Raw genomic sequence first — 14853 nt, forward strand, 5'->3', positions numbered from 1 at the left:
GCCTTTTTTATTATAATAATTATGTATTATAATGATTATTGCTAAAAGTACAATTTTAAGATACGCATGTGAAGGTTTGCAGAATGAACGAAGCGAATTCTGCAATTCATATGAGTGCCTTAAAAATGTAGGTACTTTGAACACGTATATCATACAATATTTTTTCTACAAATGTGTTAAAAATGCAATAATACAGTTTAAATTATATTTAAAAAAAAAGAATGTTGTACGCACGTAAGAAGTTGATTATATGATTTCAGCGAAATCAATAATATACTTTAAACAACTTATTTATATTTTATTTAAATATTAAACTAATTTTAATTCTCACTACTTTCCAAAAATTTTTATTAAAACAATACCAAAAATTAAAAAAATAAATATTAAATAAAATATAATATAAAAATAAAAAAATAAAATAAAAGAATAAAACAAACACATTGAAAAATGAAACAAAGAAATGATTTCTGAATACTAATTGTTGGCAAAAATTTTAACTAAATACGTATTTTCTGAAAAAAAAATTATATAATAAATATTTTTACAATCATAAAATGTATAAAAAAGATTAAAATTTGATTGGGGATCGGACCTGCGTATATTGGGGTTGTTTATTTTTGAAATCAACGTACTTTACAATTTAGCCACTTACACACACGAGTGACGTGGGAAGATACACGAATTGAACGTTTTAAACTGTTTTGATTTTTAAATTAGTTTGATTTTTGTGGAATTAAAATATTAAATGACAACAAAATATAGAGTAAGAAAGCAATATATTAGATGAAGATTAATAGAAATTTTGTTGGTAATCGAATTATGTAAATCAAAGCATTACCTACTATTTATAGGTAGGTACATTTTACATTTTCCAAATAGGTATGTAATTTTTTATTACGATACTGAAACATTTACAATTACGTACCTGTTGCTTTTAAAAACTAAAAAGTCACTACAATTATAAACTTGCTTTTGTCTCTGTCCTCACAACAATGAAAACTAATATACACAACATTTGTTTACCCATAACCTCCATATTGAACAATTATTGGCAGGTCATTTTAATATCCAATCAGAGCATATATAACGTTTTCAGCTGCGCCCAGGACCAAGATTTTTGATGAATTCGCGCACATACACATTTACTCCCAAACACGCCCAAAGAAGTATAACTTCAAAGACCTTTTAAAAAACCTTTAATACATTGGAAGGAGATAGTTTTAAATTGCATCGTATATTACGGACCTTAATACTTTAAAAAGAGAGAAACTCAACTTATTACCTACAAAAGTGGACAACGTCAATCCCAAATAGACTACTTCATGATAAGGAAAGAAGACATACGTGAATGCAAGGACTGCAAGGTAATAGTTAGTGAGACAGTAAGCCAACAACATAAGCTGCTTGTTCTGGAGATCGAAGTAAAAAGCGAAACTAAACAAAAATATCGGAAAACACCACAAAAAATCAAGTTGTGGATGCTAAAAGATGAGAAAGAAAGAAGGTCTATTCAGGGAAAGAATAGTAGAAAAAATATGTTGGAACATAAAAACAAGCAGCCCTAACACAATTTGGAGAAAAATGGCCAATATTATTAGAGAGACGGCTATTGAAATACTTGGGAAAACGTCAGGAAAGAAGTTTGAGAATAAAGACACTTGGTGGTGGTCAAATGAAGTACAAGGAAAAATAAAAGAGAAGGGAAAATTATATCAAAAGTGGCAAGAAACCAGATCGGACATAGATCTTCAAAACTATTTGGTCGCCAAAAAGGAAGCGAAAGTAGCAGTAGCAAAAGCTAAAGGCAAAGAAAGAAAGATATTAGATGTATTCGAGATGAAAATAATAAAATACTTATTCCCGAAAACGATGTCAAAAAGACATGGAGAAATTATTTTGACAGTTTATTAAATGAAGAATTTGACAGACAGCCTGAGGAGTTAACGGAGACAGTAACAGCAATGGTTACCAGAATAACAAACGAGGAAGTGGTTCAAGCGCTTCAAAAAATAAAGAAAGGAAAAGCAGTCGGACCAGATGATATTCCTGGGGAAGTATGGAGAGCATTGGGAGAGACAGGAATAAGTTGGCTAGCAGGTCTATTAATAGAATTATGGAAGTTGGACAAATGCCAGACGAAGGGAGAAGCAGTATATTAGTACCTGTCTACAAAAACAAGGGAGACATACAACAATGTACAAACTACAGGGCTATAAAACTACTTAGCCACGCCATGAAAATATGGGAGAGAGTAATTGATAGACGGATACGTGAAGAAACCGAAATATCCGATAATTAATTTGGCTTTATGCAGTGCAGATCAACAACAGATGCAATTTTCATTGTAAGGCAACTGATGGAAAAATACAGGAAGAAAGAGACCAACGCTCATATGGTATTCATTGACCTTGAGAAAGCATATGATAGAGTTCCTCGAGAGATTCTGTGGTGGGCACTCAATAAGAAAGGAGTCCCTGGCGAATATGTAAAGATTGTGAGAGATATGTATGAGGGAGTAACGACTAGTGTTAGGACAGGTGTGGGAGAGACTGATAAATTTCAGGTGAAAGTAGGATTACACCAAGGCTCGGTGCTTAGTCCTTATTTATTCTCATTAGTTTTGGACCAGATACCAGCGAAACTACAGGGTAGCATTCCATGGTGCCTAATGTATGCTGATGATGTAGTGTTAATAGGAAATAGTGAAAGAGACATCGAACAAAAACTGGAACAGTGGAGACAAGCTCTGAAAAAAAAGGTTTAAAACTTAGTAGGACAGAATCAGAGTATTTGGAATGTTCATTTAAAGATGGAGTTACAACAATTAAAATGGTATCTTTGGATGGTGAAATGATTGTGAAAAGCAATAGTTTTAAGTACCTAGGATCGGTATTACAGAGTAATGGAGAAATAGATGGAGCTGCATGCAATAGAATTAAGGCTGGATGGATGAAGTGGAAAGAAGCGAGTGGTGTGTTGTGTGACAGAAAAATTCCAATGAAGCTGAAGGGGAAATTCTGTAAAACAGCCATAAGACCGGCTATGATGTACGGAATTGAATGTTGGGCAGTGAACAAGAAAGAGGAACAACGAATTCATGTGGCGGAAATGAGAATGCTTAGATGGATGCGTGGAGTGACAAAGAAGGATAAAATTAGAAATGAGTATATTAGGGGAAGTCTAGGTGTGGCACCAATTGATGCCAAAATGAGAGAGCATAGGTTAAGATGGTTTGGTCATGTTCAACGTCGAGACGTTAATCACCCAATACGAAGAATAGCTGAAGTGCAGACTCCTGGAAGGAGTAGGAGAGGAAGACCAAAGGAGACCTGGGGGGAGGCGATTAGGCAGGACATGTTGGTAAAGGGGATTAACATTGATATGACCCAAGATAGAATTGTGTGGAGAAATGCAATTAGGGAAGCTGACCCCGCATAGGGATAAGGTAAAGAGAATGATGATGATTACGGACCTTAGCAACCATTGTTGACTTCATTGTTTACGGAAGTTTTGAAGCATCTGTCAGACGTCTGTTAGTTTTTTAAAACGCGGTTGTGGATTTTATTTTTCAAATTGCGCAAATTGTACTAATATTAATATTAATGTTAATAAAAAATGAAATATAAATATTTTGACGTTTGCTTTCAAAATTTGACATTTCACTTTTAACTGCAGTGCCTTAAAAATTTTAAAGCACCCAGTGCTTTAAAGTGACATTTTTAAGGCTCCTATACGGAGTGCTAAAAATTGCATTTTTAACACGTTTGTAGAAAAATATTTTTAAGAATTCTACTTAATTGTTCAATCAGACGCTTAAGGGGAGAGGCGCAAAATGTCGCCTATCAAAATTTTCAATGTGTTTTAAATCTTATTCATTTTTTTCGAATCCTGAGAAACTAATAGGTACGTATTTTTGAAAAATTTAACCGCTCAATGAAAGATTGCGTTATTACCGAGGGCCGAAAGTCCCTTATAATAAATAAAAAGTTTCTTTTGAATGAAACATTTGCAATTAAAAATCACACTAAATTTTCTCTTTTATTTTTACCCCTGTAACTTAATAAAATAAACATTATAGAAGTTTCAGGAACTTTCGGCCCTCAGTAATTTTTCAAAAATACTTATTAGTTTTCTCAAGATTCATTCAGGATACCTTTAAAACACATTGAAAATTTTGACAGGCGACCTTTTGCGCCTTTCCCCTTAAAATATGTAACGAAATAGTAATTAAAATTTCAGATTATCATGTTTGATTAAGCAGAAATATTACGTAGAAATAATATTTCAGATTATCATGTTTGATTAAGCAGAAATATTACGTAGAAATAATACTGGTTTAGAAGCTACGTTTTTTATTTCTTTATTATTCATTAACATACACATTTTAGCGAACAGTCATCTCTGTCATGGAAAGAAAACTAGTTAGCTAATAAAAGTGGAAAAATGAACTGATACAAGTTTCTTTTAACATTTTTACAAAGATTATATGGCAAGGAAATATTATATGACGTATATGGCAAGTAAATATTAAGTATATTTTACTTAAAGGTATGTAATATATACAGGGTGATTGATTAGTGGGGTAAAGCTCAATAGCTCCGCTATAGTAATAGATAATAATAAAAGTTAATGACAAAAATTTTAGCCACCTTTGAGCTTCACATTACAAAATTAGTTAGAATGTTACAGGGTGTTCGATAACAAAGTGGCAGACCAAACTTATGTTTTTTTAAATAAAACTCCTATATTTTATTTTATATTTGAAATATTATTAACTTTTCCATCACAAAAATATAAAGTTTTGTTATGTTATACAGGGTATTTACAAAGTTATAACCAATTTTGTATGAAAATCGTAACAAGTTCAACTACTTGTATAAATAAAAATAAGCACAACAGCAATGGTTTATTCATACCATATTTTTTATTTATTGTCAAAATTTTTAAGAATTATTGACATTGTTTATTTTCTTTATATCAAATACAGGGTGATTCAAATCGCAAGTAGATTATTTTCTCAGTAATGTTAAATGGAACACCCTGTATTTTATATCATTATTGAAAACTAACATTACCGTACTTTAATTTTTATATAACATTCCCTATGTCCAAATTTATTAGTTTTCGAGATATTTTCATTTTTCAGAGCAAATTATTTTAGGTGTCTAAATTTTTATCTAAATTTTAAGTAAGCCATGACTGAATTAAAATTGACGATCACTGATTATTAATGCGGTAATCAATGTAACAATGTAGCAAATAAAGAAATAAAAATAATTTATTAGTAATACATTTTACAAAAAAAAAACACAACCACAATATGTAACATTTTTGAAACAATTAAAAACTACTTTTTTTATGTAAATGCAACAAATAAACAAAGAAAATTAGTAATAAATTTTACAAAAAAAAAACACACAAACACAAAATACAACATTTTGTGAAGACAATTAAACACGTAAATGTAACCATGTAACAAATAAAGAACGAAACATAATTTTTCAGTAATACACTTTGCAAAAAAAACATGTTAGAAAAAATTAGAAGCTACTTTTTTAATAACATATTTTTAATATTTAATTACATAAGGTGTTCAAAATTACCTCCTAACACATTTATGCACGCTTAAAAACGATCATTGAATGAGCTGCTTACTCTACGAAGCATTTGTAAATTAACACATCGAAATACACTTCTTTATATTCTATTTTTCATCTCATCCCTTGTTGTTGGAGGTATTTTATAAACTACATTATTAACGCAACCTCAAAAAAATCAGTCCAGTTTATTAAATTCTGGTGATTTGGGTGGCCACGCTACTGGTCCATTGAAAAATGAAAATATCTCGAAAACTAATAAATTTAGCAATAGGGAATGTTATCCAAAAATTAAAGTACGATAATGGTACTCTTCGATAGTGATATAAAATACAGGGTGTTCTGTTTAAAATTACTGAGAAAATAATATACTTGCGTTTTGATTCACCCTGTATGTCATATAAAGAAAATTAGCAATATCAATCATTCTTGAAAATTTTGACAATACGTAAAAAAATACGGCATTAACAAACCATTGCTGTTTTACTTATTTTTATTTATACAGGGAGTTGAACTTGTTACGATTTTCTTATAAAATTGGTTATAACTTTGTAAATACCCTGTATAACATAACAAACCTTTATATTTTTGTGATGGAGAAGTTAACAGAATTTTGAATTTAAAATAAAATATAGGGTGTCTCATTAAAAAAAAACATTTGTTTGGTCTGCCACTGTGCTATCGAACACCCTGTAACATTTTAACTAATTTTGTAATATGAAGCCCAAAGGTGGCTAAAATTTTTTGTTATCAACTTTTATTGCTATCTATTACCATAGCGGATCTATTAAGCTTTACCCCACTAATCAATCACCCTGTAGATATGCGATATAATATACACGGCGCGATAAACACTTCGCGCCGTGTGTGCGCCGTGCGTTTGTGGCACCGACAGAAGTTGGATCGTGTGCGCACCGTGTGTGTCACTTTAAAACACGCACTAACGCGTATTAATCTAACGAATGCGCCACGAACGCGTAGCGCTCACAAGGCGCGGCGGCCATATCTATACGTACCCTAAGAATAGATAATTTTTAGATATAACTAATGCACTAAAGAAAGCCCAAAATAACAAAACACCAGGACCAGGGAACACAAAACTGGACCTGCTGAAGTATGGAGGCGCAAGGATCGTATCCTTTATATAATACGGGTGTTGCTCAATAACTTTGAACCAGGGAACGAGATTCCAGAGGAGTGGAATATATCATACATGTCCTATATTTTCAAAAAAAGTGACAAGATGTCAACAAATAATTATAAAGGAATCAGTGTAAAGCCTTCAATAGCAAGAATCTTTTCCACGGTTATAAAAGAAAAAATAGAACTAAAGCTAACATGGACCATAAGATACCTACGGCGAAGAACAAGCCGAATTCCGAAAAGTCACATACCTAATGTCTATACTACAATCACAATAAAGATGCACTAGAAATAAACAAATCAAGACACGTTGAATGTTACGAGCCGAGCAGCACTCCCAAATCATAATTTACAATATATCATAGGCGAAGTAATATAGCACTAAAATCGGCCTTACCTCCGAAAAATAAAACGACAAGGCGGATCTTAATTATTCTTTTTGCATTCGATTCTTGAATACACCAGGAAACTTTGTGACCCTAGCCATGAGATAATATTGAAAAACTGCATACAAAAAATGCATTCTTAAAGGGTATCTCAAACGAACAATATGGATATTAGGAGGAATAATAATATTACTAATTAGGAGGAATAATAATAAGTCTTGGTAAACAAAGATGTTTATTTTTATACATTGGTATTTTTTTCTTTCCTTTTAAAATTAAAAAAAGCTGTATCTTCGCCAGTCGAATGTATTTCTTTAACATTTTTGTTATCAAAGTTATTCCAAACTTGTTCTTCGCCACTACCAAATATGCAAAATATTATGTTGGTGATTAAAAATATAAAGAATGTAATCCAGAAAATTGTTCTCCATTCTTTCAGTGTGTGCTAAAACACAAAAATATAAAAAGTGTTATGTAGCATAAGAGAAACATGTTTATAGTGCAAAATACAGCCATTATTATTCCTCTTCATAAAGCAAGAAACCCATTATGAACAGCCAGCACGGCACAGCCCGGCACGGCACAGGACAGTCCAAATTCATTTGTATAGTTTTAAATGCAACGTAACCCATTATGAGCAGCCAGTCCGGCCCGGCACAGGCCAGCACGCAAACGGAACGGCCGAAATTCTCCGAGTAGAATAAAATCCGTTTGAAAAATCTAGTTGAATTATAAACATATTGCCTTACTACCGGTAGTCTCCAAAATGATTGAGAGACTCATAAAAGCCCGACTTATGCCCTTTCTCGTTGAAACAATATTTTATCACAAAATCAGTTCGGACTTTTAAATAATAAGAGTACCACTGATGCCATGTTTTCTGTACTACATGAGGTTTACCAAGCACTGTAAAATAATCGTTTTTTATGACAAAGCTTTTGATTGTGTAAATCACATTTTGATAAAAAAAAAAAATAAATTTCTACGGAATTCGAGGTATTTCTTTGAATTGGTTCCAATCTTACTTGTATAATAGGAACCAACTGCTTAGAGCAAATGATATACTCGTAGACTCTAGAGTAGAAAAAATTGTATGTGGGGTATAATAAAGTTCAGTATTGGTTCCTCTACTTTTCCTTATCTTTATTAATGACATCACTAATTTAAAAATCGATATAAAATTTTTTCCTTTTGACTACTACATTTTTTGACTTGACAACTATAACTTCTGATCTACTTCCAATAAAAACCTGGTCTGACACTAATTTACTCTCTCTTAACGTAGCCTAGGTATGATGTTACTAGTTTACTCTTTTTTAACGTAGACAAAACAGTAGCATTATCCTATAAAGGAGCTGTTCAACGCTTGCTTCTAATAACAGCCAGATCAGTACCGTTGATTCTGTAAAATTTCTTGGCATTTTTTAGACAGCAACCTAAGTGGTCTCTTCATATCGATTTTTTAAGTAGAAAACTAGCCTCAGCTTCAGTGGCGTAGCTGAAGATTGAGGGGCCCCCCGCGAGAATTTTTTGGGCCACCGTATTATACACATAACAACTAATAATAATATAATTACTAAAATTAATATAATTACTCTCAATGTGTAAATGAAAATATTTGTCCTTTATTTAATACGTGTTCATCAGATAGTGTTTATAATAGATTTTTTTGGGAATAGACATGAAAACCTCTTATACATGTCTCTTAGTCCGACTAACCTATTAGTAAGTTGTTTCAATTAATCTAAATTACGTTGTAAACATTAACTTTTGGTTTTGGTTTCTAAATGGTTTTGCAACAAATTATTTTTTTCGTCGCAGCCTGAGCTTATCGTAACATTTTTTATACGTTTTATCCGTTTATTTTTAAATTCCGATATAATACCCCACTAGTTCTGCTAAAGTTTAGGAAAACGAATTTCTCATTGCGAAGAAAACGAAGATTATAACGAGTTTTTTCAAAAAGTTGAAGGGCGACCGTTTACTCTGCCTTTTCAGATTGCAAAAGGTTTGATGTTAGATTAATAATTAAGTTAAGTATTCTAGATTGACTAGTACTAACCTTATAAAATGCTACTGCAATAAGAAATACTCTTCAAAATTATGTAAGTGTAAAAGGTCGTACGTATTGTTCAACTCTAACTGCCATAATGCGACAACATGTGAGAATAAACACTATTTTTTTTATTTTACCTAATTATTAAATTATTAAATCTAATCTAACAAATTACGACATTTTAATAGCTTATTGGGGTTTGACTAGTCAAACCCCGATTTCATAAAATTAAATTTCGACCTTTGCCTGACCAACTTAGTCTCTCCTAGGTTTGACTAGTCAAAGGCCGAAACTGTAATTTATTTCGGGCTTTGACTAAGACCGTCAGTCAGACCTGAGAATTGCCTAGTCAAACCTAGGAGTGCCTGAAATTCGGACTTTGACTATAACACATACATTTAAAAATTTCATTTAAAAGGCTTTCTGCTCTTTGGTCTAATATGCGAATAAATCCCAAAAAACTTTCAACAACTTCTCCTTTGAAAGGTAAATTATTTTCGTCGCAAGCTGTTTTTACATAACGGAAAATAAAACTATAGTCCTGTCGCCAGGGGGGGTACAACGGCCTTCTTAATTCAGATGGACTTACCCAAGTTTTTTTTATGTATTTTGACCCGTAGAACACGAATTTTTTGAGTAACAGTTGATCCGGATGTCGATAAGATTGTTATAAACAAAGAAGTTGAGGAATCACATAACAGCGATTTCTCGCAAAACAAAACATTTTTTTGTATTTTTTGGGCCATTCTAACCAAAAAATGTTCCTACAAATTTTTTCGTAGGATGCATAGTTTTCGAGATAAATCCGGTTGAACTTTCAAAAAATCGAAAAATTGCAATTTTTGAACCCGAATAACGTTTGAATAAAAAATAAAATAGCAATTCTGCTTACCGCCTTTAAAAGTTTAAGTAAAATTATATCTGTTTTGAATATTTGCATTGCTAAAAATTTATTTTTTGATTGTTAAAAAAAGCTGTAAACACATAGTGTTTCCCGTGCCTAATACATGCGTTTTAATGCATGCTACTTAGAAATAGCCCCGCTTGCACTTTTACCTCCTCTACGTACTCGTTCGATTTTAAATGAGAAATCATTGAAACATCACTCAAGCACTAGCTGTTTATAGCTTTGTTTTAACAATAACATAATACATTTTTAGCAATACAAATAATTAAAACCGATATAATTTGACTTGAACTTTCAAATGCGGTAAGCAGAATTGCTATTTTATTTTTTAATCAAAAGTTTTTCGGGTTCAAAAATTCCAATTTTTCGATTTTTTGAAAGTTCAACCGCGTTTATCTCGAAAACTATGCATCCTACGAAAAAATTTGTAGGAACATTTTTTGGTTAGAATGGCCCAAAAAATACAAAAAAATGTTTTGTTTTGCGAGAAATCGCTGTTATGTGATTCCTCAACTTCTTGGTTTATAACAATCTTATCGACATCCGGATCAACTGTTACCCAAAAAATTCGTGTTCTACAGGTCAAAATACATAAAAAAAACTTGGGTAAGTCCATCTGAATACAGGAGGCCGTTGTACCCCCCTGGCGACAGGACTACTAAGCTGATCCTGTTTTGAAATATTATCTTGAGTGGTATCAAGAATTATTGAATAAATAGAACTTTTTTAATTAAATTAATCAAATTTCAGTTTCCTGAGCCAGCAAATTTATAACTTCGTTTTGTATTTGTACTACATCGATTAATTTAGCTAAAACAGGATCATATTTAGCTAGTAAAAGAACCACCGACAAAAATTACCTTTTTGGGATTCACTTTCATCTAAACTATCAACATGTCCACGAAACGCTAAATTGCACCCAGAAAGAGTAAGAGTTACGTAAATTACTCGCTTCATTACTTCCTTCCAAAATTGCAAATTCCCTATTTTGATGCTTATTAGGAAAATATGTTTTGGTCCCCAATTTAAAGAAAGCAGAAGTATTAAGCTTGAAGGCTTTAAGGGGCCCCTCCTAACGTCGGCCCCCCACGCGCCTTGCGGGCCCTGCGGGCCTGTCAGCTACGCCACTGCTCAGCTTCCTAAACAATAAAATAGGTTTCGAAGGAAATCAATTTAGCATCTTCCAAAATAACATATTTTTTTCTTTGTTCGAGTCTAATCTTCCATATGATCTTCCTTTTTGGGGTTCTGGTATAGCTGCCCAATCCGATGTTATTTTTAAATTACAAAAAAGTCTTTATTCACTATTTTAAATTTTAGATTTAAATACATATCAAAATTATAATAATTCACGGATCTTAGATTAATAATAAATAACTTACGTTTTCAGTTAAGGTTCCTGCCAAATAGGGTGCGATTATTCCAGTAATTGCACCAATTCCATTAACCAATGCCATTAGGATTCCTGCATAATTCGGAGCTAAGTCTAGAGCGTTCACTTTTTTGCTACTATAGTATGCTCCTAAAAATCCCATAGCCATTGTAAACATGGTCACAGTAAAATATCGGTGACAACCGGAATAGGAAGCTGCCATGATAAATATGCCAGGTCCCAGAGAAGCTTGAAAAGAATTATTATTTATGATCCAGTAGTTAGTTCTCATATTATAATATTATGTAATATTCTAAGAGCTAGAGCCGAAAAATCATCGTCATGAGTAATATGGAGTTTGGCATGTGAAATGTGTCTATTGTATATTGATAATTATGACCCCTTTCAGGCTGACACCTCAGTGGATACAGGAAGTAGCAATAAGGGATGAAAGGGGAAAGTTAGTGTAGTATTTAAAGGTTCTCACCTCCTATTTTGTTAAACCTCCATCGATTTGCATGAAAATTGGTAACTAGTTAGAGCATACCCCAAGAAATAAAAATGATTTGGTGCCAACTTGCACTTTTACCCTGGGGGTGGATACCACCCCTTCTCGGGGGTGAAAACTATTTTATTAAAAATAACCCCACAAATCGATAGAGGGACAAATTATAAGTAAAATTTGTTACAAAGAAGATAATGCTGAAACTGTAAGTGTTGATCATAAAAGGGAAAAAATTCAACATGCTCTTGTGTTGGAAAAGAAACCCTCAAACCACTTAGAGAAAAAAGAAAACCTTTGATGATTGTAGTATAAATTCTTGAAATTAGGGAAGAACGAAGAAAACAAAGCAAAAGACATGAATAAATACAAAGAAATTAAGGGACACTTAACCAAGAAAATGCAAAAGGCCAAAGAGGGGTAGCTCTCCGACAGATGCGAGGAAAAAAAATTTACACAAGAAATCGAAGAAATGACAGCTCCTAGAAATACCATAAGAACGAATATATTTAAAACCGATAAAAAGAGGATATTATTACTGACGTGAAGGAGACATTTACGTCCAACAACCATTTCATGATGAGAGAAGAACAATTATAAGAAACTACAAAGGATACTGGACCACCAATATTATGAGAGGAATTCATATATGCCATCAAAAAAAAAAAAAACAAAAAATGGCAAATCTACTGGACCAGATGATATGACTATCGAATTATCAAGGTTCATTAATAAAGATGTTATTGATGTAATCGTTGAACTCGTTAATCTAATATATCAGACTATATCAGACCATACTCAGACAATGGCTGCAAAGTACTTCAAAAAGGTCAAGTGCAACAAACTGTAAGAACAATAGCGCTAATGATTCACATACTTTTGGAACATTTTTGAAAATAATACACAGCAGAATTGTTAAAATACTTGATTATGAAGTTATACTAAAATTCATAATCAACATGCACTAGAAATAAACAAACCACGACACTATAATGTTACCTAGCAGTAGCACTCCCGAATCATGATTTCCAATAGATAAACTTTGTAAATCATGATTTGGGATTTATACAATGTATGTACATTGTAGAAGAAGCGCAAGAAGAAATAGAAAAATTTGTCGAAAACAAGTTACAAGTTGTTATAAAAGCGAAAAAATTGACAAAAATAAACGAAACAATGTGCGTACTAAAACTGAACAACCGAGAAAAAGCAGACGTAATGAAAAATAAACACAAACTAAGACATGTCAAAGGCCAAAAAATATTTATACGTCATGATTTAATAGAACAAGAGAACAAAATCCAGAAAAGCCTACAAGAAATAGCAAAAGATAAAAGAAACCAGAACAAAAAGGTAGTAATGGGGTACCAGAAATTAATTATAAATGGCGAAAAATTTATATGGAATAAAAAGAAAAATACGATTGAAAGTACGAAGACTCTTAATGATAATTCAAAAAACTAGTGGAACATATACTGGACGGGAACATGGAGACGACCAGCATAAGAAAAGGAAAACGAAATATGATAAAAGGAAGAGCGAGCACATGGAAAATTGGAACATGGAATATTCGAAGTATTTACGGAAAAGAACATGATTTAATAGAGGAATTTGAACAAGCACAACTAGATATACTAACAGTATCGGAAACAAAGAAAAAAGGCAAAGGCGAAATTAAACTTAATAAAGGTCATTTAATGATATATAGCGGAGTGGAGAATAAACAAAGAGCTGCAGCCGGAATAGGATGCATAATACATGAAAAGCTAATAAATAGTGTAAACACATGGGAGGCAATTAACGAAAGAATATTAAAAGTAGAACTAACAGGCATACACGGAGAAAACTGGATAATATTAGCCGTATACTGACCAAGTGAAGACGAGAATTCAGCAATAAAAGATAAATTTTGGGATGAACTAACAAGAATTACAGAAGAATGCAAAGGAAGAATATTAATTGCTGGAGACTTCAACAGCAGAGTTGGTAAACAAGATCACAAATATAACACAGTAATAGGTACACATGGGGAAGATACGAGGAACAATAACGGCAAGAGATTGCTTGAATACTGTCAACTACATAATCTAATAATAACAAACACACTCTTCGAACATAAAAATATCCACAAATACACACGGGAAGTTATAAGCAGAGGAGAAAAATCAATAATCGATTATGTAATAGTGGAAAAAGACTATAGGGCAAACATTACCGACACCAAAGTACGAAGAGGTGCAGAAATCAATAGTGATCACTATCTGGTGGTAACAAAAATTAAACACTAAATTTTGAAGAACGAGGAGCAGAAATTAAATAAAGAAAGAAAAGTAGAATTTGAATCAATAAGATCTTACAAGTTGACAGAAGAAAATGTGAGAACTAAATATGAAGAAATAATAAATCGAGAAATTGAAAAAAGGCTATTAATAATGAGAGATGCAGATGTGGATCAGTTATGGAATAGTATAAATGAAATTATTATTGACGCATCCAAGGAGGCCTGCGGCGTAAGTAGAACAACTAGCAACAGGAAACAGACATCATGGTGGAATGAACAAATTAAATCAGAAACAAAGGAAAAGAAAAGAAGATGGAAAATATACCTTTCAAACAAAACAACTGAAACGTATGAAAAATATAAAGAACAACGAAAAATAGTAAAAAATATGATAAAAGATGCAAAAGAAGAAAGTTGGAAACAATTCTGGGAAAAACTAGAATCAGATAGTAAAAGTAACCAAAAGCTGTTTTATAAGACCATGAAAACGTTAAGAAGGGGAAAAAATACAGTTCAATTGACAATTAGAGACGAAACAGGAAACATTTTGACACAGGAAGAAGAAATAATGGAAAGATGGAAAAGGTATTTTCAAGAATTATTATCAAC

General features: G+C 32.3%; 1 protein-coding gene across 6 annotated transcripts in view; it reads right to left on the reverse strand.

Annotated features, from left to right (window-relative positions):
- Positions 1-7344: 7344 nt before the first annotated feature.
- The window catches only part of LOC126885732 (putative inorganic phosphate cotransporter), a 68214-nt gene continuing 60705 nt past the window's right edge, over positions 7345-14853 (reverse strand). For all 6 annotated transcript variants that reach the window (XM_050652506.1, XM_050652502.1, XM_050652505.1 and 3 more), the window contains 2 exons: positions 11472-11710; positions 7345-7571 (listed from right to left, as the gene is read on the reverse strand). In XM_050652506.1, coding sequence (XP_050508463.1) covers positions 7368-7571; positions 11472-11710 — 443 coding nt within the window. In that variant the 3' untranslated portion in view covers positions 7345-7367. The remainder of the gene's footprint in view (positions 7572-11471; positions 11711-14853) is intronic.

The sequence above is a fragment of the Diabrotica virgifera genome, chromosome 5 (assembly GCF_917563875.1).
Source record: "Diabrotica virgifera virgifera chromosome 5, PGI_DIABVI_V3a".
Lineage (NCBI taxonomy): Eukaryota > Metazoa > Arthropoda > Insecta > Coleoptera > Chrysomelidae > Diabrotica > Diabrotica virgifera.